General features: G+C 30.8%; 5 protein-coding genes across 22 annotated transcripts; 3 read left to right on the top strand and 2 right to left on the bottom strand.

The window, feature by feature from the left end:
* The first annotated feature begins 85 nt into the window (after positions 1 to 85).
* Positions 86 to 2,824, top strand: LOC116429125 (BRCA1-associated protein). The gene is made up of 6 exons (XM_031981647.2): positions 86 to 236; positions 704 to 974; positions 1,043 to 1,232; positions 1,532 to 1,850; positions 1,928 to 2,352; positions 2,447 to 2,824. Exons 1-6 carry the CDS (start codon positions 158 to 160, stop codon positions 2,822 to 2,824), a joined length of 1,662 nt encoding a protein of 553 aa, XP_031837507.1. The 5' UTR covers positions 86 to 157.
* Positions 2,825 to 4,146: 1,322 nt separating this feature from the next.
* Positions 4,147 to 10,161, bottom strand: LOC116429150 (uncharacterized). Of its 2 annotated transcripts, XM_031981730.2 has the most exons (3): positions 8,184 to 10,161; positions 7,702 to 8,054; positions 4,147 to 7,437 (listed from the first exon to the last, which is right to left on the bottom strand). In XM_031981730.2, the coding sequence occupies exons 1-3, from the start codon at positions 10,159 to 10,161 to the stop codon at positions 5,770 to 5,772; spliced, it is 3,999 nt and encodes a 1,332-aa protein (XP_031837590.1). In that variant the 3' UTR covers positions 4,147 to 5,769. The 2 variants fall into 2 exon arrangements, with proteins under 2 accessions (XP_031837590.1, XP_031837588.1); XM_031981728.2 differs by having other exon boundaries at positions 7,702 to 10,161.
* On the top strand, positions 9,768 to 15,500 carry LOC116429151 (tRNA (guanine(10)-N(2))-methyltransferase TRMT11). Of its 10 annotated transcripts, none has more exons than XM_076365181.1 (10): positions 9,768 to 9,913; positions 12,774 to 12,851; positions 12,924 to 12,995; positions 13,114 to 13,359; positions 13,432 to 13,566; positions 13,637 to 13,900; positions 13,957 to 14,095; positions 14,174 to 14,372; positions 14,451 to 14,577; positions 14,644 to 15,500. In XM_076365181.1, exons 2-10 carry the CDS (start codon positions 12,780 to 12,782, stop codon positions 14,803 to 14,805), a joined length of 1,416 nt encoding a protein of 471 aa, XP_076221296.1. In that variant the 5' UTR covers positions 9,768 to 9,913; positions 12,774 to 12,779; the 3' UTR covers positions 14,806 to 15,500. The 10 variants fall into 10 exon arrangements, with proteins under 10 accessions (XP_076221296.1, XP_031837599.1, XP_031837597.1 ...); XM_031981739.2 differs by lacking the exon at positions 9,768 to 9,913 and adding an exon at positions 10,527 to 10,658; XM_031981737.2 differs by lacking the exon at positions 9,768 to 9,913 and adding an exon at positions 11,605 to 11,675.
* Positions 13,019 to 17,811, bottom strand: LOC116429153 (ER membrane protein complex subunit 2). 5 transcript variants are annotated; one of them, XM_076365190.1, is made up of 9 exons: positions 16,945 to 17,143; positions 16,660 to 16,701; positions 16,440 to 16,553; positions 16,207 to 16,357; positions 15,977 to 16,120; positions 15,743 to 15,899; positions 15,575 to 15,670; positions 15,310 to 15,499; positions 13,019 to 14,294 (listed from the first exon to the last, which is right to left on the bottom strand). In XM_076365190.1, the coding sequence occupies exons 1-8, from the start codon at positions 16,949 to 16,951 to the stop codon at positions 15,326 to 15,328; spliced, it is 885 nt and encodes a 294-aa protein (XP_076221305.1). In that variant the 5' UTR covers positions 16,952 to 17,143; the 3' UTR covers positions 13,019 to 14,294; positions 15,310 to 15,325. The 5 variants fall into 5 exon arrangements, with proteins under 5 accessions (XP_076221305.1, XP_076221304.1, XP_031837612.1 ...); XM_076365189.1 differs by lacking the exon at positions 13,019 to 14,294 and adding an exon at positions 14,996 to 15,082; XM_031981752.2 differs by lacking the exons at positions 13,019 to 14,294; positions 16,945 to 17,143 and adding an exon at positions 17,663 to 17,811 and having other exon boundaries at positions 15,309 to 15,499.
* On the top strand, positions 17,202 to 22,824 carry Snx6 (sorting nexin 6). Of its 4 annotated transcripts, none has more exons than XM_031981744.2 (12): positions 17,202 to 17,318; positions 17,851 to 18,104; positions 18,234 to 18,284; positions 18,422 to 18,637; positions 18,725 to 18,846; positions 18,937 to 19,073; positions 19,180 to 19,487; positions 19,563 to 19,745; positions 20,039 to 20,056; positions 20,607 to 20,670; positions 20,743 to 20,828; positions 20,905 to 22,824. In XM_031981744.2, the coding sequence occupies exons 2-12, from the start codon at positions 18,099 to 18,101 to the stop codon at positions 20,953 to 20,955; spliced, it is 1,242 nt and encodes a 413-aa protein (XP_031837604.1). In that variant the 5' UTR covers positions 17,202 to 17,318; positions 17,851 to 18,098; the 3' UTR covers positions 20,956 to 22,824. The 4 variants fall into 4 exon arrangements, with proteins under 4 accessions (XP_031837604.1, XP_031837603.1, XP_031837601.1 ...); XM_031981743.2 differs by lacking the exon at positions 17,202 to 17,318 and adding an exon at positions 17,489 to 17,588; XM_031981741.2 differs by lacking the exons at positions 17,202 to 17,318; positions 17,851 to 18,104 and having other exon boundaries at positions 18,112 to 18,284.
* Positions 22,825 to 23,787: the final 963 nt, after the last annotated feature.

Consider the following 23,787-nt stretch of genomic DNA (forward strand, 5'->3'; position numbering starts at 1 on the left):
AATACTAAATTTAACCTGCTAATCAGGAGTGTGATACTTCGCAAGTTTTTTATTATTTAAACATGGAGGCCGTTTAAAGTTTTAGTAATTATTTAACAATAATGAATGTATTGAAAAATTTGTTTGTAATAATGCGCAATAAGTATTATTTCATGGAATGAGTTCCTCTTCTATTTCGGTATCTCTTTGCGTTATTCGCGTCGAGATTGTTGACGAAAATTCTGAAGAAACGAATGGTAAATATTTCTTTAGTCTGTCCCTTACAACAAGAACTTTCACTTTTCTTTTTAGGACTCCATTGTTTCCGTACCAAATTATTCCAATAAATCTGTTTGTTTACAACCTTCTTTTGAGGTTATATGGATTGTCATAACAATATTATCCGTTTTCATAATTGTTTTTCTTTGTTAGAAGATAGAGAAGATACTATTTGCGAAAACTTTTCTCTCATACCTTTGTCCTTTAATCATGTACTGATAAATAGACAACAAATACGCATGAGATTATAATTTTAAGATATATTCGAAGGTATTGTTCTTTTAAATATTGATTAATATTGTTCAAATAATTTTTGATTTAACATTCAAAGAATCTCAGTTCGAGGAAAATTTACTTTTACTTTCATGCATTACTTTTAAAGAAAAAATGTAAAAAATATATTTTGTTAATACTACATTAATTTGCAATGAATTTTATAATTCAGGAGCAATGGCTGCGAAGATGAGAGGTCGCAGAGAACCAACAAGGATAAATATGGAGAATTGCACAAACCTTACAGAGAAATCAGACTTAACGCTTCCTTCTCAAGGAACTAGTACGTCTGGATCTACTTCTAGGGCTAATTCTGAGGAAACTACTTATGATAACTCAGAGATGGCTGGTGCAAGTGCTTGTGCGTGTGACCAAATAAATTTCATTTCTGGAAATCCATTTGTTGAAGTGACGAAGGGAATTATACATTTATATAAAGAGAAGTTTGTATACCATGTTCTTAGTCTGTTATTATTAATTACAGAAAATAATTATTATTATCATTTTGTAGTAAATTGACTGACATACGTCAAGCAGCAGAACGCACACAAACTATTTGTATCCTAGCAGTCCCAGCTACAATGACTTGTCATGATCTTCTAAGATTTACAGCACCTTGTCATCAAGATATACGTCATTTTAGGATACTCAGAGACGGTAGCCCTAATCAATACATGGCTTTAATTACCTTCAAATCAGCAGTAATTATAATTAAAATTCTTCTTAAGAGTTGTATCTTATTGGAAATCATACTGATAGAAATATGTATAAAACGAAAAGGATATGAGCTTATATTTATGTGTAACAATACTTATAAAAATTCTTGAAAGTTAAGAACAATTACAACTGAAATATATTGATGAAAAATATGAAAGTATTTAATACAGAAATCATTTATCATTTATCAGTTATCAGTTATTTTTATCAGTATTCTTCTACATAATATCTATCATGACATCTATTTACTGTATATCATATTAATGCTTCAATAACATTTCAGAATGCTGCAACAGAATTTTATGGTTCCTTTAATGGTACACCATATAATTCCTTTGAACCAGATGTTATCTGTCACATGGTATTTGTGTATAGTGTAGAAGTGACATACAATGCTATGCCTCTGTCTGGACATACAGAACTACCACTTTGTCCAGTTTGTTTAGAGAGAATGGATGAGAGTGTAGATGGAATTCTAACAATTTTATGTAATCACACGTTTCATGCAAGTTGTTTAGCCAAATGGGGAGATACTTCTTGCCCTGTGTGCAGATATGCTCAAACACCTGAATCTCTTGCAGACAGCTATTGTATGGAATGTAGTACGTAAAAGATATATGTATTTCCTTTTTTGTTGAAAGGAGGGAAAGTAAAAGTAATAAATGCATATATCTTTCAGATAGCACCGAAAGTAATGATGCCCTATGGATATGTTTAATATGTGGACACATAGGTTGTTCGCGATATCATCAAGGACACGCGTTTCAGCATTATCGTGAAACACAACACTGTTATGCTATGCAACTGGGAAATAACAGAGTTTGGGATTACGTAGGAGATAATTTTGTTCATCGATTATTACAAAACAAAGATGGAAAAATGGTCGAAGGTGGCCCCACGGCAACTAAGGCTGAAGGGGCTGCAATGGAAGAAAAAGTAGATTCTGTACAATTGGAGTTCACTTATCTTTTAACCTCACAATTAGAAACTCAAAGGCAATATTTCGAAGAGAGACTTTCTCGGTTAGAGCAACATTCTGTTGTACAAACTACAGAACTTCGAGACAAGTTGAGTCAAGTAGCAGAAGAAAATTCCAAAGTTAAGGTAATTTTAATATTGCGAAAAATAATAAAACGGAAATTTTCAGTACTTTTAGATATATTTATATAAAATGAAATTTATTTATTATGTACTTCAGGAAGGGTTAGCAACGTTACATCGTGAAAAACAAAGTGTAGAGAAACGGCTGCAACAAGTTACTAATAAATTGGTACAAGTTCAAGCTGAATTAACTGAAGAGAAAGAGCTAAGAAAAGCATTAGAATTAAATCAGGTGTCTTGGCAAGATAAATATAAAACGCTGCAAAATGAAATGACTGAATATAAGAACGGTAAACAGGCAGAAGTCACAGATTTAAAGGAACAGGTGCAGGATTTAATGTTCTATATTGATGCTCAAAAGAAAGTAGAAAGCTCGGAATTAAGGGAAGAAATAGCATCTGGTCGTATAATGATTCCAGAAACTTCCGGCACAATTAAAAAGAATACTAGACCTAAATCTCGCAAAAAACACTGATGTTAGTACTTAATATTATACATAGCAATTAAAATTTAGGTCTTATATAAAAATCATTGATTTGTATCTTTCGTAATTGAAACTGTATTATAATTAAAACATTTTTCAAGTCGGTTTAAACCACTTACCGCGTAAAATTTAAAAGTTAATTCACTGGTTTCAATAATTTAAAAAAGGTATATAGGAAAGAAACAAAACTAGCAACATAAAAGACCAAAATTTATAATTCAGAAAGTAACTTTTTATAGTAAAAGGTCTAGAATGTTCTTTTATTTTATGAAAGTATGCGAAGACAATTGTTTAAGATTCGCTGTTTTTAAAAATGAAAAAGATATGCGAAAGAACACGTATTTTAAATATGAATTAATGTCTAGTATATATGCATATGTGGGAAATTTCGAACTTTTTTTTTATACTGAAAAAATAAATGAAGTGAGCATAGAGTTGTGTTTATTATTTTCCGTAAAACTGATATTTCAAAAATGAAGATACGATTTAACTTAAACTTGTATTAATAGTTACTATGTAATAGTGTTAAACAAAAAATTTACAATTCTTATGTAAAAAGAATCTGTTATACTTTCTATAACGAGTGTGTGCTTCAAACAAATATGATCTCATAAGTATTGACTCTTAAAATAATTATATAAATATTTGAAGAAAGTTAGTGCAATAATTGGAAAGTATTTAGTGAGCTGTTAATTGAATGACCATGTGATACATACATACATATATATGTATATATGTACAATATATATGTATATATATATATAAATGTGTATTTGAACTTGAATAAATTTCTTTACTTACAAAGAAAAACGTATTTTCACCTATCTACTTTGTATAATGCAAGACAGTTTGTTAATTCTTTAGCCATATTCCAAATTAGCAGCACGTTTACCTTATAAATACATATATTGAAATTCTTTAACGACTTCATTGTGAATGCAACTCCTTTCATATTGGAGCAACTCGGAATGCACTTCAAAACTTTGTAAAAACCTTGGCTCATTTGTACATACTTTCATGCCCCTGTTACTAATTTTATCATTTGTTTAGCATGTTAAATATTCCGTCGTATTCTCAACTCAGAAACAAAGGGTTAAGACAACAGTAACGATATTTGCAAATAAAAAATGCAAAGAAAAACTTATTTAAAAAAGTACCTCAATACATAATTTTTATTAAGGTATACACATGTTGCTGATTTATAGTTTCTTTTTATGGTAATAATTATCCTATATTATCCTCATAAGGGTACGAGTTGTTTTTTTAGACAATTATTAATTGCCAACAAGAATTCGCTGGCTCTGTTATAAAATAAAACTGATATACATATTTACATTATCTACAATTGCATTCAATGGGGAATGCACGTGTTTTTTTTTTAACTAAACGATTGCACATTTGGACGTCGATGTTGGTCATATATATATAAATAAGCTACGCTTAACATCTGAGTGTATCGAAAATTGTTATATTTAACTAGGTCGAAACGTTCGACTTCCTTCTGTTTGAGAAGAAAAAAAACGTATAGTTATTCGTTAAGGATCTTAGATCACTTACGAAATAACTATTAACAAATAAAAACTCAATGTGTGGAACATAAATAGTTAAAAGTTTCATGCAAAATTTTGTTCAGATTCCTAACTGTTTTCACGATAAAAACACTGTTTTGTAACAACAACGCGATTTAAATACAGTACAACAAAATTTCAATACGCAGTAATAATTCAGCGCCTCCTTTCGTTCATATTGCTCTCTAGTAATTCTGTGACAACGAACAGTCACAAACACTTCATATAATATAAAAGAGTCAAACTTTAAGTTATTTGACATAGTATACTTGATTATTTTGGTTAGACACGAATTTGTTTTCGTGAAAATTTCGCATACACGAACCCACTTAAGATTATTGAAATCTTCTTACAAGCATACATCTCTATATATACTACGTTTACATGCGAGAGCAATATGAGGAACCAACATCGATCAGTCTTGGAATTACAATTAGCAATAAAAATCATTACATTTTGCAAAATATATAAATATAGAAGAATAATAACTAAGATCCGTAACTACCTTTGTGATAATTAATAACGCTAATTATCGTATGGGGCCTTACGCGCTGCACAATTCAACGCAAATAAATACGGGCCTCTCTCTCGCTTACTCTCACTCTCTTTCTCTCCAATCCATTATGTTCTCACATTCAATGCCAATGCATAACACCACAATACGCATGCCTCGTGTAAAATAGTTATTGTAAAAAAATCTTATTTTTTTTTGTTTTGTATAACGATCAACACATAAAAAGTGCTTAATGACTCCATTACACTGATCAGTTAGTTCATTATTATCTAATAGTTAATTAGTGTAAGTTGGCAAAAGCATCTCATCGTATAGACTTCTCTTTACGGAAGTTGCTCAGATCTCCAGACAATATGTATCAGTTAATATTACTTACAAATTTCATATTATCTTAAGTAGTTACAGTCTCGAGTCATTGTATTTTAGCGGACTATACGACGAAAATTTTATGAATTAGAACGTACCGCATATCGCGCAAAGTATACAACGTAAAACCATCTTCATTGTTGATAAGACAAATTAAACTGTTTATATGATTGTTGATACTAACAGCTAGCACAATACTAGCAGTAAACTCAAGTTTAAACTGTCTATATTAAAATATTTAGTAAATAAGAGAACGAACGAACGAGATCTTTTAAAATGTAAAATGTCTAGATTGTACAATCAAGTTTTCTCATTTCGTTACTCTTCCTTTAGTACTAAATTAGTATTTTCATTAATCGAAATAGTAAAGGAAGATTACGATTTTCAAAGAAAACTAAAAAATAAAAGAATTAGATAAAAGTATTGTGCAACAATACTTTCAATAACATTGATATTGACTAAATGAATTAATTCTCGTTCGTTTTTTTTTAATTCTCGGTATTTACAGGCTCTCGCGCATGATGGATTCTAACATGCTTATTATGGTTCGATTTCGTACCGCTAGACTTCCCGCAAATGTGACACGTATATGGTCTGGCGCCCGAATGTACTCGCAAGTGTTCCTTGAGATAGTATGATCTATGAAATGTTTTGTTGCAAACATCGCAAGTGTATGCTTTGTTCTCTTCGTGCTCTTTGACATGCCTTAGACAATTATACTTTCGTATAAACTGCGCTCCGCAATAGTTGCAAGTATAAGGACGCACGTTCCTATGAGAATTCATGTGAGCAGTATAATCGCTGTGCCGGTAAAATGCGGCACTACACTGATTACACTTGAAAGGTTTGGTGCTACGAGCAGCGTGTGTCCATTTGTGCAATTGTAAGTTCCACTTAGTACTAAACGCCTTGGAGCAAACTTGACATTCATATGGTCTTTCTCCATTATGTACTCGCATATGTACTGCTAAGGAAGATCGCAAATAAATACACTTACATATGGGACATTCAACGTTTTCGCTCTCCCTTTGAGCATCTGGAACGAATCTTCTGTTGTGAGCACGACGCATGTGTCTGGTCAGGCTAGCCATATGAATGAATCTTTCATTGCAGTATGTACACGCTTTGGGCTTATCGTCGTGTGTTTCTTTATGCCAGGCCAATTTCTTTTTCGTATGGAATACCTCGCCGCAGTGACATATATAATCCTTCAATTTCCTTTTTATGTTCAGATGATGTCTATTCTTGTGTTGAGTTAAATTTGAATATCTGCGAAATGTTTCATTGCAGAGATTACACTTAACAGGTGCATTCCCAGTATGCCCATTAGTATGCTCGTCCAACTTCTGCTTAGTTAAAAATGCTTTGTCACAAACAGTACATGGAAACGGCTTTATTCCCAAATGTCGTTTCATGTGTAACTTAAAGTTTTGTTTTCTATAAAAATACTTCCCGCATTGACCACACTCTAACGGATGTATTTTTAGATGTGCATTGAACAACAAAACTGAAGGAAACTCTTCTTGGCATATCTGGCACTTGGTACTGTCACGAACTCGTTTTGAAGTTTCTGTGAGGTGTACTCTTCTGTGGTGTAACTGTAATGATTTTTCACTACTAAATCGTTGGTTGCACAGGGTACAAACTACCTCAATGTTTGATGGTAACACTAAGGTTTCAATCTTTTGATCAGGTTCTACTTTTGCAGTTACATCTGATGATTGCGGTGGCTGGAGCTGATGTAATAGTGGCTGTTGATGATAAACTTGTTGAACATGTAAACCTGGTACAAAAATATCCTCAAATGCGTTCATGCGGCCATCTAGTAATTTGATATCCTTCACCTCTGGTTGATCCGTAGAATCTCTACTACTACTACTAGGTCCAGCTTCTTTGTGCGTAGTAGTACAATGTACTCTGCGTTCTTTCGGACAATCAAATACCTCAGGGCAATGATAACACTTGAATGTTCTTCTTGTTGGAGTTTTCCTATCTCGATCTAGGAAGAGACTGGATGTCAGATGTGTAGCTAAAGATCTACTGTCTAATAACGGTCCACTAATTTCATTGTCGGATCCTTCTGATTCTTCCCAACTTTCACGGGCCATCAAGTCATAAGAAGTTGACATACGTGATGATTCTTGTCCAGCATATAGCTATATATACAATAAAATACATTTTTCAATACAAATATACGATTACTGTAATAAAAATCTGTTTACAATTATAATACTACTTAATAAATATAATATGATTAAACAAAAGATTTAAATATTAATTTAAAAACACTCTGTAATAATAAACAATGTCTTACGATAACTTACATGAAAGCAATACTAATAAAATAAATTTTTTAATTATTAATTTATTTTACAAAATAATAATTATAGATATAAATGAAAAATAAGTTATATGCATACCTGCCAAGCAGATGGTTCAGTACATCCATTGCTTTCCTGTTCGGATAATTCACCTCTAGGTGGCATAGTTTCGTCTGCTCTCATGTTAATGCTCTTTACTTCTTCATCTACACCTATTCCACCTTCACTGCTGGCCATGGATTGCTGACTGGTTGCACTAACAGCTTTTTGTGAAGAATCACTTATAAATGTACTAGGAACTAAGATCTGAAGCCCATCAAATTCGAAAACATTCATTGGACCTGCATGGGCATCTTCATTTAAACTAAGAAGTTCCATTGATGGCTTTTGTATAATTGATTTAGAAGAATGGAAACTCTTTGAATCTGAGCTACTCGCAACATCTATAGATTCTGACAAATTTACAAGATTACTTTTATTTGATGTACCAGTATATGGTTCATATGATGATGTTGATTGTTGTGAAATTGTAGGAAATGAGCTCACATGTTCAGTGATTACAGATTGATATGCTGAATTACCTTCCATTTTCTTCTCACCAGTTTCATTTAAAAAGGCTTCTGATTGATCTACCTTTACATCTTGTTCCATAGATGAACAGTCAATAGGATCTTTTTCTGGTGTTGCATCCATTGCTATATTACTTTCTTCATCATGGCTTATAACGCTATTATCCATGTGACAAAATGAATGTACTGAAGCAGGTGAGCATGGTTTACTGAGATCCTTTCTGACTCTCAATACAGAGATACCACTACTCACAGATAACGGAGTATGCGATCTTACATGATCTGTGCTCTCTCCATATTTGATAAAGGGTGTATGAGGACTTTGAATTTCTTCTATTTCCATGTCTGCTTCATCAAAGTTATCTTCTGTTTCATTTTTTTCATCTTCATCATCTTCTTCATCTTGCAATGTGTTTGCATCAAAACCGACTGGGTAAGAGTTAAGATTTTCATGTGAACCAAACACTGAACGAACAGAATAGGTTGTACGACGACCTTCAGACAAAACTGGCGATGCAGGTGCAGACAAACTGTTCTTATAACGATACGAAAGACTTAAATTCTTATTTTCTTTACTATCTATATCAGTTTCTGAATTTTCGCTAATTTTTAATTCTATATCGGACTTACAACTGCTTTCATGTTCACTAGAACTATTAGCTGTTGTTTCATGAATTACACTTTCCGCTCTCACTGGAGAAGAAGAAGCATTTTCTTTTGGGTCTTCTTCTTTCTTTTTGTCATCTTTACTATTAGATTTTTTATGTGATTCATTATCAAATTCAGATTCCATAATAGTAATTAAAAGACGTTCTAATTGTTCTACTTCAGGTTGAGCTGGGTCTTTTGTTGCACCTTCTATAAGTGTTTGTGATGAGGTACCCCCAATTTCAGTTACTTCTGGGCAAGGAACTTTTTCTGTAGTTGCTTCTTCAGCTTCCTTCTCTGTTGTCACTGGTGATGATGCTTCAGGCATATTAACTTTATTATTATCATCTTCATCTTTGTATCTGTGTATGTATTCTTGTGTATCTGAAGAGTCATATTGAATAGGTTTACATTGAACATCTACATTAACAACACATGAAGTTTCACCTTCTTGAATATCAGGCAATACACTTTCAACTTTATCATCAGTAGTATCTTCAACATTGCAAGTGATCGCCAAAGTTCTCGGAATGCTATCGTATTCATTCTGAATAATATCTTGATTTTCACTACCTGAGGTTGGAGACTCCTGTTCTTCAGTTTCTATTTGAATTGTACTAGTCTCACTTTCAGTTTGATGCATAGAATTCTCTTCGTTTAATGATGAAGGCGAAACTGGAAGATTGATATCAGGTAGCACTTGTTCAGATTCTTGTTCAGATTCGGGCAAAATTTCAGGTAAGATCTGTTTTGGCTCGGAATTATTTACAGGTATAGCAATAGCAGTTCTACCATTTGTTTCGCCAGCCACAGTTACTATTGACCTGCCTCTAGACGTATTAGGTATAGTCGTGACTGGTGAGATCATCTGAACAGTTGGTATCTGTTGTTGTTGGTACATACCATATGGATTATATAGCATCTGCATCATTTGATTAGCTTGTGGAGCCATTGCGTATTGTGGTATCATCATAGTGCCATTATTCACAAATTGTTGATAACTAAACGAAGCAAATTGAGGTGGCATCACAGTGCCGATTGGTGGACATTCAAAAATTGGTCCTATAGGATATGGTGACTGAGTTGATAGATGAGTATTCTGTGCAACTGGCGGTGTACTTTGCGGCGATTGTACAGACGGAGAGGCTGGAGGAGCAGATGGCGATAACTGAGTTTGTTGCAACTGTGAGGAATTAGAACTAGCTTTGATAAGGGCTTCAATAACTTGTTCCTTTGGATGAGTGTCCAAATGTCTTTGTAAACTAATACCCTCACGTAAATAGAGGGTACAAACAGGGCAAGCCACTGCACTCCCTGATGTTCCATTGTTTGTAAGATCCATTGTGTCTCAAATATTTTATTTACACATGCAATTTCCGAACTACTACATTGAACACTGCAAGTGTTTTAAAATACTCTGTAAAATATACACGGTGCAGCGGTAACACCACTATCTTTTTTTTCTAATTGACAAGTCTCCGCCGTCACTGCCGTTGTCGTTTCCGTCGTCACAGTCAGTATATTTGTCGTGAGGGTCGTCGTTGTCGTCGTTGTTGACGCCGTTCTCGTCGTTATCGTCGCCGTCTTCGTAATCGTAGTCGGCGTCGTCGTCGCCGCCGTCGTGGCTATCGTTACCGTGGTGGTCGCCGTCGTGATGAATGTTATAATCGTACTGGTCGTACTCGCCGGAATTTGCCCCGTATCGTTAATGCATATCGCCAGCGGCTATTTGCATTTCGGGCCCTATCAGGCCTGCAAGCACGCTTGAACACGGCATATGCACAGCCGACACGTTGCACCAGCCAGTGCCCCAAAAATATCGACGTTCATGGCTACCTGGTTTGTGTGTGCGATGGAGCCAGCAAGGCAGTCGCGGACAAATCAATATCTTATTAAATCGCCAGCCTCCCCTGCTCTTATTAAATTACACCTGCACCATTCACATACCCCCGTAACAAAGCACCTTCCTTAAGCTTGGGTACGATAACTCGCCTTAAGAGTCTTTTGTTTCGCATTCGATTATCGAAACGGCATGTTTTTCGTCTGATTCCAGCCTAAAAACACAACAGAAAACAGTGACGACTGGTATTCCGCCTTAGAATGAGAACAACAAGAGGTCTCACTACAAATGTGGCGCCCCCTTGTACAATGTCCTATTAGCAACAACCCTCTGTCGATTGTGAAACAATCATTTCCTTTTTTACCGACCGCTCACTATCATGACTTGCTTCTAATTCAAATTATTACTGCAATAGAATTATTTTATCGGAAATTTTATTATTAGAATGCTTCTTCACCCGTCAGAACCTTTGTGTTATCTTTTCCCATGATGTTTTCTCTTACTTCTTTTACATCTGTAACTTATTTTTCCAATTAAAAACTTGTATATATGTTTTTATGACGTAATATCATAGAAAATATTTATTAATTGATATGTTTTCGTACTTTTACTTTTATTTGTTACAATTCTTGCAAAATAATAGCAAATTTATTACAATATCGTGACCTTTCAATATTTGACATTTTTTATGTTATTTTTAACCTTATTTACTAATGACATTTAATTTAAATAAATAAAATAATTTATTTGATGTTGATTATATTTAATATTTCGTTTATTAATTTAATGAGCTCTCTCGTATAAAAGTTAATGAAACAATTGCTGCATAGAAAAAACATTTTCAACTCATGCGAAATGGTAAGAAAGATTGCATTGGATCGATAGATCGTTCTGTAATAATGAAAACAAAGTTATATTTTGTTTATTTATATTCTTTAGCAACATATGTATAGACATTACACGAAACAATTGTTTTATCCATTACTCGTAGCTCCTGAATACTTTCAACAAGAAAGGTAATTCTGCCTAGGTACATTATGATGTTCTATGGTGTTAATCATCAAGTAGGGCATAAGTATATATAATGAATTAATTATATGTACTTATACATTGCAAAAAATAGTAAAAGACACAATAAATGGTTAAAATATATATATGTAATGTAGCCGAATTCACTTCGACTACCAAAAATTATGAATGAAAATAAAAACCTTATCTGATACTCTAATATGCAATGATCAATTTGCAGCGCCAATAATTGTACACGGCGCTCACGATAATTAATGTTGTCCCTTGGCGCGCATTCATTTCATTTACATTATATGTATTATAACAGTATTTTGGAGATAATAAACCGCTTCTGTAATAACTTTTCAATTTTCTCTAGAATGATTTTAAATTAATCTTAACTAAATTCAGTCAGAAGTCTGAATGAGTGGAAAACACTCATTTCATCTGATAATTCATTGAAAATCAAAGTAAATAAAATAAATATCTTGGCCTGCATTAATTTCTGTATATAGCAAAATATTTTATAGATCAATTAAAATAAAAAATATATTTTTTGTTATAGTTTTCATTTATACTCTATAAATACTTTCTGTACATAATATTATATTTGCATGGTATCAATTATTATAAAGTCACAGATATTTTGTTCAATTTGAAAACAAAAATTTAAATGAATTGATTATTGATAAGGTAATAATACACATTTAATCTTGTGCTACGTGCTTGGAATATTATAAAGTAGATAGGAATGTCGTTTCTTGTACTACTTTCAAGTAAGAGCGATATAGACGGTAACAACGAATTTTATTCCATGGTACATCATAACCTTTGTATTTACTATTTATAGTAGTTTATATTGTAATTCAAATGCATGACAACTTTCATTATTATTCGAAAAAGCAATCTATATAAGTTAAAACAAAACAGATTTATTTTTAATGAAACTAATTCACATTACAAAGTGCAAGATGTTGGATTCAATAATACATCCGTCGAAACAAGATTATTTGGATCGAAGATTCATTATTAATGTATAATTTATACGTTATTATTAATGTATGATTTGGATAGTATAATTTTATTAAATTTTTAATTATAAATAGGAAGTAATGACAACGACTAAACACTGGAAACAATATCTTTTTTGGTTTGCCCATGAACACGTTGATTTTCGAGTTCCCGTAAGTGTTATTTTTACTTGATTTTCATTTATTAAATTCTTACTTTACGCGTTCTTTTTAATTTATTTTTAGGAAATAAAATCTATTCTTAACATGTTTAATATAAGTACCTGTGCTTATCCCAACCGGAGTTGTGAAGAACATGTAAGAAAATAAAATTATTGTCATAGTTTGTACATTATCTATTTTAAACTAAGGTATATTTGATTTTTATAACAACGTTACAACACACTTGTTATTTCATCAGGAAATTTTATTACAGCCTTATTGGATCGTCAATTTACCTTCAGAAAATATTGCTCATCAAATTGCAAGTAGAGCAGTATCTGTGCGATCCTGTATTGAATTATGGGCACATAGCAAAGATTATGAAGATTTGCATAAAAAATTGAGGAACTATCCTATTACAGAGATTAAAAAGTATGGTGGACCACAAAAATCATTTAAAGTAATAGTTGAAACATTTTGCAAACATTTCTCACAAAGTGAAAAAGTAAATAAAATTGAAGTAAGTACATCAATACAATAATATTAAATAGACTGTTATAAATGTATTAGAAAATTTAATATCATATTAAAGTCTTTTAGTTATTTGCCATTAGAAGGACCAGTGAAATTAGATAATCCAGACACAACATTATGTTACATAGAATTCTATGGATTAAACCCTAATAAGATTCCTGATAAACCTTATGAATTATTTTTTGGTAGATGGGTAATTACTTGTATATTTTATAACTGACCATGTTACTCTGTATAGCCTCCAAACTGTCTATTCTTTTTAGATTACAAATGGGCAAAGAGACTTAATCCAAAAATTATCATTGAAAACTAGAAAATTTATAGGCAATACATCTATGGATCCCCAACTGTCACTAATAATGGCAAATCAAGCTCAAGTTCAGAAAGGGGATATTGTTCTTGATCCATTTGTTGGAACTGGATCTTTGTTAGTCGCAGCTTCCCATTTTGGAGGATACACATTAGGAACAGACATAGATTATTTAATGCTGCATGGCCGTACAAGACCTACTCGAAAAATGCAGAAGGTATAAATTAGACATTGTTTTAATGTTAACATTGTATTAACTAAAACTACTGTTAGATTAGGGAAAAGGATGAAAGCATCGCAGCGAACATGAAACAGTATGGAACAAGTTCATATTATATTGATGTTGTGGTCTCAGATTTTTCTGTTCCTTTGTGGCGTTCTGATATGACTGTAGATGCTATAATTACAGACCGTTAGTATAACTTGTTCTTATCAAATTATATTTCTGTAAGCATAACTTTTATAATAATTATATTTCTACTCTTTATAGCTCCTTATGGTATAAGAGAAGCAACAGAAAAAATTGGTACAACGAAATTAAATCCAATAATAGAAGAACACCAAGCTTCTTCTCATATTCCTTCTAAAATTGATTATGGTTTACCTGAAATCTATAAAGATTTGTTAAGTTTTTCTGCTAAACACCTTAAAATAAAGGGTAGATTAGTATGTTGGTTTCCTTTATTTAGGTAATGGATGTTAATAATATTTGTTACTTCTTAAGTACATACAGAAACATTCAAAGTAATGCTAGAATATTTTTTCAGGGATCAGTATTCAGAAAATCAGTTACCAAATCATCCATGTTTAGAATTAATAGCCAATTCCGAACAAGTACTTAGCAATTATACTAGTCGTAGATTGTTGACTTATATAAAAACAAAAGATCCTAAGGTACGGACGTACAAACATTAGCATATAAAAGTAGGCAATTTTTCAATTATTTCTATTTTTTCTCAGGAATCGGATGAAATAATGTGTGCAAATTTAACTGATTTTCGGACAAAATATTTTGCATTACGAAATGAGAGCCGAAAAGAGAAACGATTGAAGAAGGCCACAGAAAAAGCCAAGAAAAGAGAGCTGTGGGAACAGAATAATAAAGAAAATGCAAACAGATGACTCTGTAATTTTATGTGTAATAAACGTTTATTATTTTTTTTTAAATCATTGTCTAAAAGTATAATTTATTTGAATTGTTGCCTTTTACGTTGATTTATCCATCTAGAGAATCATAAAAGACGTGCGGGAATGTCTAATATATTTACTAATGAAGAGATGAATCTGAATAAAAAAACAATAGAAGTCTTGGTATTTTGAACTGATCCTCAGTAGTTCTATTAAATTATAACTGTTACAAAGTTATAAAGTTGTCTGTCTTATGGTCTAATATTGTTTCCTACAATAAAGTGTTCTCCAATTGGATTTCATCAATTATTTAACTAATAAATTATGCTATATTTTACGTAGCAAATATTTCAATACATTTGTATTAGTTTGCTTCACCATTCATAGGATGATTATGTAAATATGTTTCAATTAATCACAATAAATTGCATTTGTATATAAATTGTGAGGAATGAATGGTACATTTACATATGTTACAATATTTAAACATATACATACATATAAATTTGCATATCTAAACATCAAGTTGCAATTGTCCTAGTAATCCTTCCACTGTTTTAATTTGTTCATCTGAAACTTTTGATTGATATTGCTTTTCAATTTGATTAGCTGCCCATTCGCTTAATTTTATAGCATCTTTTTTCTTAGATGAAGGGCATTTAGGAGAAGTAGCAATATTATTTGTTGCCTGAAAATATATTGTAAATAATCAATTGTAAATAATAAAAAAAATACAGAAATGTGTCAGTCATTTTATTCTTACCAATAATAAACCGTAAAGGGCTCGGATATTATTTGGATTTAATTTTGCGGCTTGACAAAAGTAAGCTTTAGCTAATTCCATATTGTCAAATCCACCCTAAACATAGGTATATTTTTACTTATGAATTCTGTGAAAAACAGGCAAAAAACTAATTGGAACCTCTGTTACCTGAGAATATTTTATTTCTGCATATCTTTGGTAAATTAGATGACTGTGTGGATTATATAATATAAGTTCTTCCATACAAAATGCAGCTTTTGAATATTCTTGTTCTTGCAGGTATAAATCGCATAACTCGTGCCAGGCTTCTTGATCGCTCATAAATCTATGAGTGATGAAACATCCATAATTAATACATTATCTTACGATACATTATACTTAACATTAACAATTAAATTTTACTTTTTCAAATATTCTGTAAGCTCTTTAATGGCTTCTGGTATTCGACCTCTTGCTTTTAATATAGCTATACGCCGTTTTCTTGGTGCAGCATTAGTTTCGTCTCTTTTAATAATAGATTCTAGCACTTCTAGTGCTTCATCATACCTATAAATGTATTTGATTTTTGTTAAACAATATATTAAAATTGGTTAGGACTTTAATCACGAGTACTTTAAATAAATGAATTTTACATTTCCAATGCTTCCAGGTGCATGGCATGATATTTGTGAACCCTTAAGCTACTAGGAAACTGTTTCTTCAATATCTTAATACAATATTCGGCTAAAGAAAAATGATAGCAATCCAATGCTGCTATACAAACTTGTTCCAGAACCAGGTACTCTATACAACAATTTGCATAAATTATTATACAGTTAATACCATTATTTTCACGTAATTGGTTTTTATAAGAAAATTATTATACTTTCATTTCCAAGCTGATCAATTTTAGCCATCAATTTGGTTTTCCATAAATCTACAACATCTCTACTCCGTCGTTCACCATCTTCCCTCCATGTTCTAAACAAGTCTCGTACTTCTACATATATTATAATTTTGTAAAAATCTTTTTATGAAAACTTTTAAGAACAACTTTTATAAATATGTTACGTAGAGTTATTGTAATAGGTTACTACTAAACTCACCTTTCCACGATAACTTGTCATATTGGTTTGCCATTGCTAAATCTTAAAAAAATGAATTACTATAATATATTATAAACGCATATTTAAGAAAAAATAAAAAAAGGTTTATTAATTTTAATTTTTAAAAGTATATTGCAACATTATTTTAATAAATGTCTACTACTTTTTAAAATTACAAATACAAGAATTTTATTTTGAACAAATTTCGAGTGCTATAAATATTATCCAGACAAATAATAATTATGTTTTAATAAGTAATTTATAATTTTTTGATAATCTGCTTACACATCATAACCTAAATGCCAAAAAGAAACAATATCAACAAACGTATTAGAACATTAATCTAAGTATGGATTTAAAAAAATGCCTTAAAATACCCATACAACAATGTTTAAGTCTAAGCATAAAATGTTACTCCAAATTTATTGAAGTTACTGATATTTTGCTGTTCAATATAAATTTACAACATGAAATATTATAAGCATTAAACTTACAGATGAAGAATCAGAAGAAAGAAAACGTTATAGTAAAATATTGATTGAAAATAATATACACGTAATTACGAATCCGAGTGTAGTTCATGTAGGTTACATAGAGCACTAGAAAAGTGTTTCTATCAGCGATCGAAAACTATGTACACATAATGTAACTTTAGACAGGTATATATTCATTCATGATTCTGAAACATATTGTCACTTTAGAATATTAAAGCAAAATATAACAAGAATATTTAATATGTTTCACAGTTATTTTTGCAAATTTATTAAAATAAAATATTGTCATGTCATTCTTCTTAACTATCAATTATATATATATATACAGATTTAAAAAGTTGATTAACATAAACTTTGAGTTTCTCTGTTACTTAAGAATCTTAATTTCCATTATAATGAATATATTTTATGAATATTGAAAAAAATTGCTTTAGGGTAATTAACTTATGATTAATAGTTATTTGTTTAGAATTTGTATGTTCTTATAAGTGAATAAATTGTGTTCGTACTTCCTAATAGACATTTGATAATATGTCGGTATTATGGGCCTGACACGTGTGTCGATGAAGTATTCATAAAACTACTGAATTCTTGTCCTGCTATCTTTACACGAATTCTGATTACGTCTAACAAAAATACGTGCATTAATAGCCTGACAGTATCTATGAGTTCACGTACGGCTGTTTCATTTTTACAGCTGATTTATCAACATATGTATCCTGAATATACCGCATTCTGACATGTTATGATTCGGTTAAATGTGATTTACCAGCGGAAAGTTTTCCACTGGTGATTGTTCCTGCGAGATCATAAGTAAGAGAGGAATTATCTCTGCGCCGGGAATAGCTGCAACTTTGCGGGTGTACAATCGAGATCATTATCAGATTAATTCTGACAGTCGTATATCGTGAAACGCAAAACGTGTCAAAAAGACGCTTGGACGCCATGATGGTAGGTGGAACCTGTTATCACTAGTCTGCCGATTGGACTTCATAACGAATTTAATACATTGCAGTTAAATTTTTTACACTGTTATAAATATCTTCTGCACGTTTTATTTAATCAAGGAAAATGTTTCAGGACGGCATATGCGATACTGCCGATATTTTAAGTAACGTTCCTCCTAAAAAGGTATTCGTATTGTTTTTTTTAAATTGGTTTTCTTATCGTTTTGTAATGATAATAATTGATTAAATTTTTGTTCCTATATTTTTGATGTTTGTGCCTTATGATTTTACGGTTCTAATTTGGAATATTTATATTTACAGACAATTCATGCAGATAATGTAGACCTTTCCGATAAGTCACTGCAAGTGGACATTTCAGATGCTCTTAGTGAAAAGGATAAAGTGAAATTCACTGTACATACAAAGACTACTTTGCCTGATTTTCGAAAGCCAGATAATTTAGTTGTGAGACAACACGAAGAATTTGTATGGTTACATGATCGATTTGAAGAGAACGAGGAATATGCTGGCTATATTGTATATTTTATTGTCTTCATACAAGTTTTGAATCTTAAGTGTATAATAATAGCAGTAAGTAATGTACAGAGAAAATATATATTTTAGATCCCTCCTTGTCCACCACGACCAGATTTTGATGCATCTCGGGAAAAGTTACAAAAACTTGGAGAAGGTGAGGGTAATATGACTCGTGAAGAATTTAACAAAATGAAGCAAGAATTGGAAGCGTAAGTCTCAATGAAAATTTATTTGAAATTTTAATGTGCACTTAGTATGATTATTAACTTTTGTTTTATAATGTTATACTTTTATTACAGCGAGTACTTAGCTACATTTAAGAAAACTGTTGCCATGCACGAAATGTTTTTAACTAGACTAGCAAACCATCCAGTTTTTCGAAACGATCATAATTTAAGAGTGTTTTTAGAATACGATCAAGATCTTTGTGTAAGAGGTAAAGATTTTGACGTTTGAATAAACTTTTATTTTGTTTTATAGTGACATTACAATGCACATATGATTAAAAGCAACAAAAATACACATTTTTCATTTTATTTTAGGTAAAAACAAAATGGAAATGTTTGGGGGTTTAGTGAAATCTTTCTCAACCACTACGGATGAATATTATTTATCTGCAACAGTAAAAGATGTAAATGATTTTTTTGATCAGGAAATGTCGTTTTTGCAAATATATCATCAGAATTTGAAAGAAGCAACATCTCGTGCAGATCGCCAAACAGCTAAACATAAAGATGTGGCGGATTCCTATATAAAGATTTCTACAAATCTTTTACAATTAGCTACAATTGACAATGGTAAACTGGAGAGATTCTTAACGAAAATTGCAGAAACATTTGAAAAGCTAAGGGTAAGATGTTTTGATTTTAATTTTTCTAATTTATTTATTCGTAGTAGTTATATTTTTAATGTTGTAATGTAATAGAAAGTTGAGGGCAGAGTAGCATCTGATGAGGACTTAAAATTATCAGACACTCTTTGGTACTACATGAGGGATACTGCTGCAGCCAAACGGTTGCTTTTTAGAAGATTGAAAGCTTTACATGCGTATGAATCTGCGAATCGCGCTCTTGAGAAAGCTCGTGCCAAAAACAAAGACGTTCATGCTGTGAGTATATTATTTTTCACAAATGGGTTCAAATTTTAAATACATAAAATGGGAAATATATTTCTTTCTGAAATTAGGTATTATTTACAATTACAATTTGCTGTTTGATACAGTGTCCATAAAAAAGAGAGTATTTTGTAAACTGCTAGTTGAATATCCGTAATGATTACATATTCGTTAATTGAAGTTCTTAATATTATTAATACATGAGACTCTATATGTATAATATGGAATGTTTAATTTAAACATGTATAGAATCTAATAAAAAAATTTAATTTTTCTTGCTCATCAAGGCAGTGGAGGTTGCTGAGGTGTGTTCTTCTGTATTTGTATATTTGCCGCCTTGCTATAGTATACTATTTTTAATATTATCATTATTTTTAATATTTTAAAATATCAAATATAAAATTGTATACAAAAATTTTGAAGTAGATTTAGTATGTATGTAATATATATTAGTCTTTTTATGTTGGAAGAAATGAATACATTGAACTTGATGATTATGCATCAAATTAGTATATTAAATGTTATGCATGAGCAGAATTTGCATGTATTTTTATCTTTTTTCGCAATGGCGTGTTTTGACAGTTGTCAACTTCGACAATTAATTTAAGAATTATTTTGTATTTGAAAGCGTTAAAAAATGTATTATAAATGAAACAAATTTTTTATAAATTAAAAAATAAAGTAGGTTAGTTGAAGTATCGATAAATTAAAAAAATTTAATTTTGATGATGAAATTTAAACAACTGCATGCTTCATTTATTTTTATGTATGTTACGAAGCAGGAACATTTGATATTGTGTTAAATAACTTCATATGTGTAAAAGATTAAAATTGTTTTTGTTTCTCTTATTATAGGCAGAAAAGGCTCAAACAGAAGCGTGCGAAAAATTTGAGCAAATGTCAGAGAAAGGAAAAGAAGGTATATAATATATATTTATCATTTTTAAAAAATTTATTCAATATAATAAATTGATTTTAACTTCAATTACAGAATTAACGGATTTCAAAACGAGGAGAGTAGCTGCTTTTAGAAAGAATTTAATTGAATTAACAGAATTAGAAATAAAACATGCGAAAGTAAGGGTACTTCTCTTTCTTGAATGTGATTGCATATTTTTTAATGTTTTATAAAATATTTTTGTTTCATTTACAGGCACACGCGGAATTGCTCAAAAAGTGTTTATCAGTTTTACGGGAACAGTGATCCAGATTGATAATTCTCGTGGTAAAGATTACCATGTAATCTATATGAAGATAACAATTTATTTAAAAACCATAGTAAAGTAATGGTACTGTAAAATATATATTTTTTGTTATCTAGATTTACATTACTACGATAAAGATATCGTATTATCAATTGCAAAAGGACTCCACGTGTAATTCATTGAACGATGTTATTTACTATTTTCAAATTGTAAAAATTTATGTACATGTTACAACTGTTTATGTTTGAAAAGCAGTTATCTTTTTCATAAAACTTTCTTGATGAAATATTTGATTCAAAATGGCGTAGCAAAGATACATTTTATCGAGTTCTTTTGTAAGTTTAAGTTGATAATCTGTTATAAGATCCTTTATATTATATATGTATATCTGTCATGTATATGTACAAGGTGTTTTTTAACGTGTGTTACATTCAGGAAATAAGAGATTCATGGTATAGAGGTAAGATCTAAAAGTACGCGTATATTTTTGAAAAAGGAAGGGAAAATAGAAACGGTTTCAAGGATTTGAAAGTTTTATAAAACTAATTCTTAAGGATAAAGGAAGTAGTCAGTAGATATTTAAATGCTCACGTAAAGGTTAAAAAGTAACAAGTTTCGTGAAATGATATTCTAAAATATTTTTGTTTGAAAACGGCAAGAATTACATTTATTTTCAACGAATCTTTTATTTCCAAAATTTATCACATTTTATGAAACGTCCTGTATATTACAACTCTATGCATACGTGTACTTGCGTATTCGTATGGACGAGTTACCTAAAGGGGAACATTTGAATCACCTTGTTGATTTTGAAAGCTAAACAGCAAAATTATAAACCTGCATAATTGATTTGGAAGGTGAGGTGTATAATGATAGAGAAAGTATTATTATGAAGTAATTTTCTTTTTTCCAAATTTCTCAGGTTAACTAAAGAATTAACATAAATTAGTACATACGAACTTTTAAGATTTTTATAGATAGATTAGCATGTTGTATACTGTTAAATCAATTTACAATATTTTGTTTGTTCAATAAATTATAGTTGTATAAAGGTAATAATGAGTAAAGGGACCTTGAAACAAGTTACTTATCTCCTAGTTGTTCAGAAAGAATTTGATGCCCAAGAAGAATAATCTCAACCAAAGATAAATATTAAAATCTTTGTAAAGATTCATGAATTTAGTGGTTTTAAAGTATTCTTTACTATAAACAATCGCAGACAATATTTCAATTCATTATTTAAATGATCAGTCAAGAATTTTATCTATTATCTTATTCTAATAACAATATATATTGTATTCCAAGAAATGTTTTAAGCAAACGGTATACATTGTTGATCATTTCTAAACTCATTTATCATGAATTGATTAACTTTCGTATCACGTTATCGTATGTACATAAAACGCACTTCCATAAGTACTTTACTTTTTCTGAATAATTTCAGAGAAAAGTGTTGTCTTGTTCATATCATATTATCTCCTTTTCATAGAAAGGTATAAATTTTGCAAAATAAGGAATGATTGTATTAGCATGGTATGAATGAAGTATAATGAAATTGTTCCATTTGTCATGTTCGCAATTGCATATTCAGTGATATTTCTTTGATACTGATGATGATGATTTTGCTCCATATTTTATTAGAATTTTTTTACTTTTTATATGATACTTGTTACTTCTCTTAATTTTAAGGTTTCAAAGAAACTTTACTGTTTATTAAATATGAGAAATTACGATCGAAAAATAAGTGAAAATACTTAATCATTTTCCCCTTTTGTCTATATTATATTTTTTTTTATTTCATTAGAAATCAGTGCAAATTTGCATTCTGCATTGTATATATGGAAATAAAACTATATTGTACCTGTACATATATTCGTCATCGTCCATTGCATAAACCACTTCATAATAAATTTAAAATTAATTTTTGAAACTCATACATTGGTTGTCTAATGAACATCTGAGTTACTTCTGTTAGAAGTAAGAAAAAATGTCCAAGAGAGATTTATTAATATTTTTCGATTTCTATAAACGTTTTTTTCGCGAGATTAATGAAATTATGTTGTTAAACAACTAGAAAGCATGCTTCTATGAAAAGAAAAAATCATGGTCTCACCTTTCCTTATCCTGAAGGATAGTCTAGGATCTTCTTTTCAATTACATGATAGAGAAATCCAACAAACTCAGAGTTAATATAGAATTTTAACATATATATGTAAACATACAGATGTGAAATTTATCTTCATTGTTAAACAAAAATTATTTTTTACAATGATTACTATTTAACATAATATATTGTTTAGAATTCTATCGTGAAATTATTTAATTAAAAGAACAAGAAGGATATATATAATGAATGATTTTTTTATTGGATTTCGATTAAATCAATTTTACCTGCTCCATAATTTTGCATTGTTCAAACTTTTAAAAATTAGTAACTGCTAATAATCCTACTGAATTTTCTTTATATGACTGATTGTTGCCTCTGCCATCCACATACAAAGAATCTGAAATTTTCATTAAGTCAAGGATGTCTGCACCATGGGCGAGAGAATGTTTCTCGATTGAGGACTCTGCAATTTCATTGAAATTCGTTCAGACTGTCGGCGCACTCACCTTCGATATTTTTCGTGGGATTGCAAAGGGTGCCGCGGTTACCGAAAGAATATCAAAAAAAGGAACGCAAAGCTGTCGTAAAACTCGCGATGTCTTTCGTATTGATTTATGAAACGAAACAGTTGCTTCGTGTGGGATGAACACGGCTTGCTGTAAGTTCCATCGATCGGCTTCATTTCGCTTTATACCAGTAAAAATCCAGTAAAAACCGTTCGTCT

The sequence above is a fragment of the Nomia melanderi genome, chromosome 2 (genome assembly GCF_051020985.1).
Source record: "Nomia melanderi isolate GNS246 chromosome 2, iyNomMela1, whole genome shotgun sequence".
Taxonomy (NCBI): Eukaryota; Metazoa; Arthropoda; class Insecta; order Hymenoptera; family Halictidae; genus Nomia; species Nomia melanderi.

What these genes read in the sequence shown, in the direction of transcription:
- LOC116429150 (XM_031981728.2), bottom strand. Translation starts at nt 10,161, where the DNA reads ATGGATCTTACAAACAATGGAACATCAGGGAGTGCAGTGGCTTGCCCT. An exon ending in CTGAACCATCTGCTTGGCAG is followed by an intron (nt 7,438 to 7,701) that starts GTATGCATATAA and finishes TTGTATATATAG; the next exon opens with CTATATGCTGGACAAGAATC.
- LOC116429151 (XM_031981732.2), top strand. Translation starts at nt 12,609, where the DNA reads ATGAAACTAATTCACATTACAAAGTGCAAGATGTTGGATTCAATAATA. An exon ending in ACGTTGATTTTCGAGTTCCC is followed by an intron (nt 12,852 to 12,923) that starts GTAAGTGTTATT and finishes ATTTATTTTTAG; the next exon opens with GAAATAAAATCTATTCTTAA. An exon ending in AATTATTTTTTGGTAGATGG is followed by an intron (nt 13,567 to 13,636) that starts GTAATTACTTGT and finishes TATTCTTTTTAG; the next exon opens with ATTACAAATGGGCAAAGAGA.
- Snx6 (XM_031981741.2), top strand. Translation starts at nt 18,225, where the DNA reads ATGTTTCAGGACGGCATATGCGATACTGCCGATATTTTAAGTAACGTT. An exon ending in GTAACGTTCCTCCTAAAAAG is followed by an intron (nt 18,285 to 18,421) that starts GTATTCGTATTG and finishes TTATATTTACAG; the next exon opens with ACAATTCATGCAGATAATGT. An exon ending in TCAAGATCTTTGTGTAAGAG is followed by an intron (nt 19,074 to 19,179) that starts GTAAAGATTTTG and finishes ATTTTATTTTAG; the next exon opens with GTAAAAACAAAATGGAAATG.
- LOC116429125 (XM_031981647.2), top strand. Translation starts at nt 158, where the DNA reads ATGAGTTCCTCTTCTATTTCGGTATCTCTTTGCGTTATTCGCGTCGAG. An exon ending in ATACATTTATATAAAGAGAA is followed by an intron (nt 975 to 1,042) that starts GTTTGTATACCA and finishes ATCATTTTGTAG; the next exon opens with TAAATTGACTGACATACGTC. An exon ending in CAGCTATTGTATGGAATGTA is followed by an intron (nt 1,851 to 1,927) that starts GTACGTAAAAGA and finishes TATATCTTTCAG; the next exon opens with ATAGCACCGAAAGTAATGAT.
- LOC116429153 (XM_076365190.1), bottom strand. An exon ending in CACCTGGAAGCATTGGAAAT is followed by an intron (nt 16,121 to 16,206) that starts GTAAAATTCATT and finishes ATACATTTATAG; the next exon opens with GTATGATGAAGCACTAGAAG. An exon ending in CCCTTTACGGTTTATTATTG is followed by an intron (nt 15,500 to 15,574) that starts GTAAGAATAAAA and finishes ATATATTTTCAG; the next exon opens with GCAACAAATAATATTGCTAC.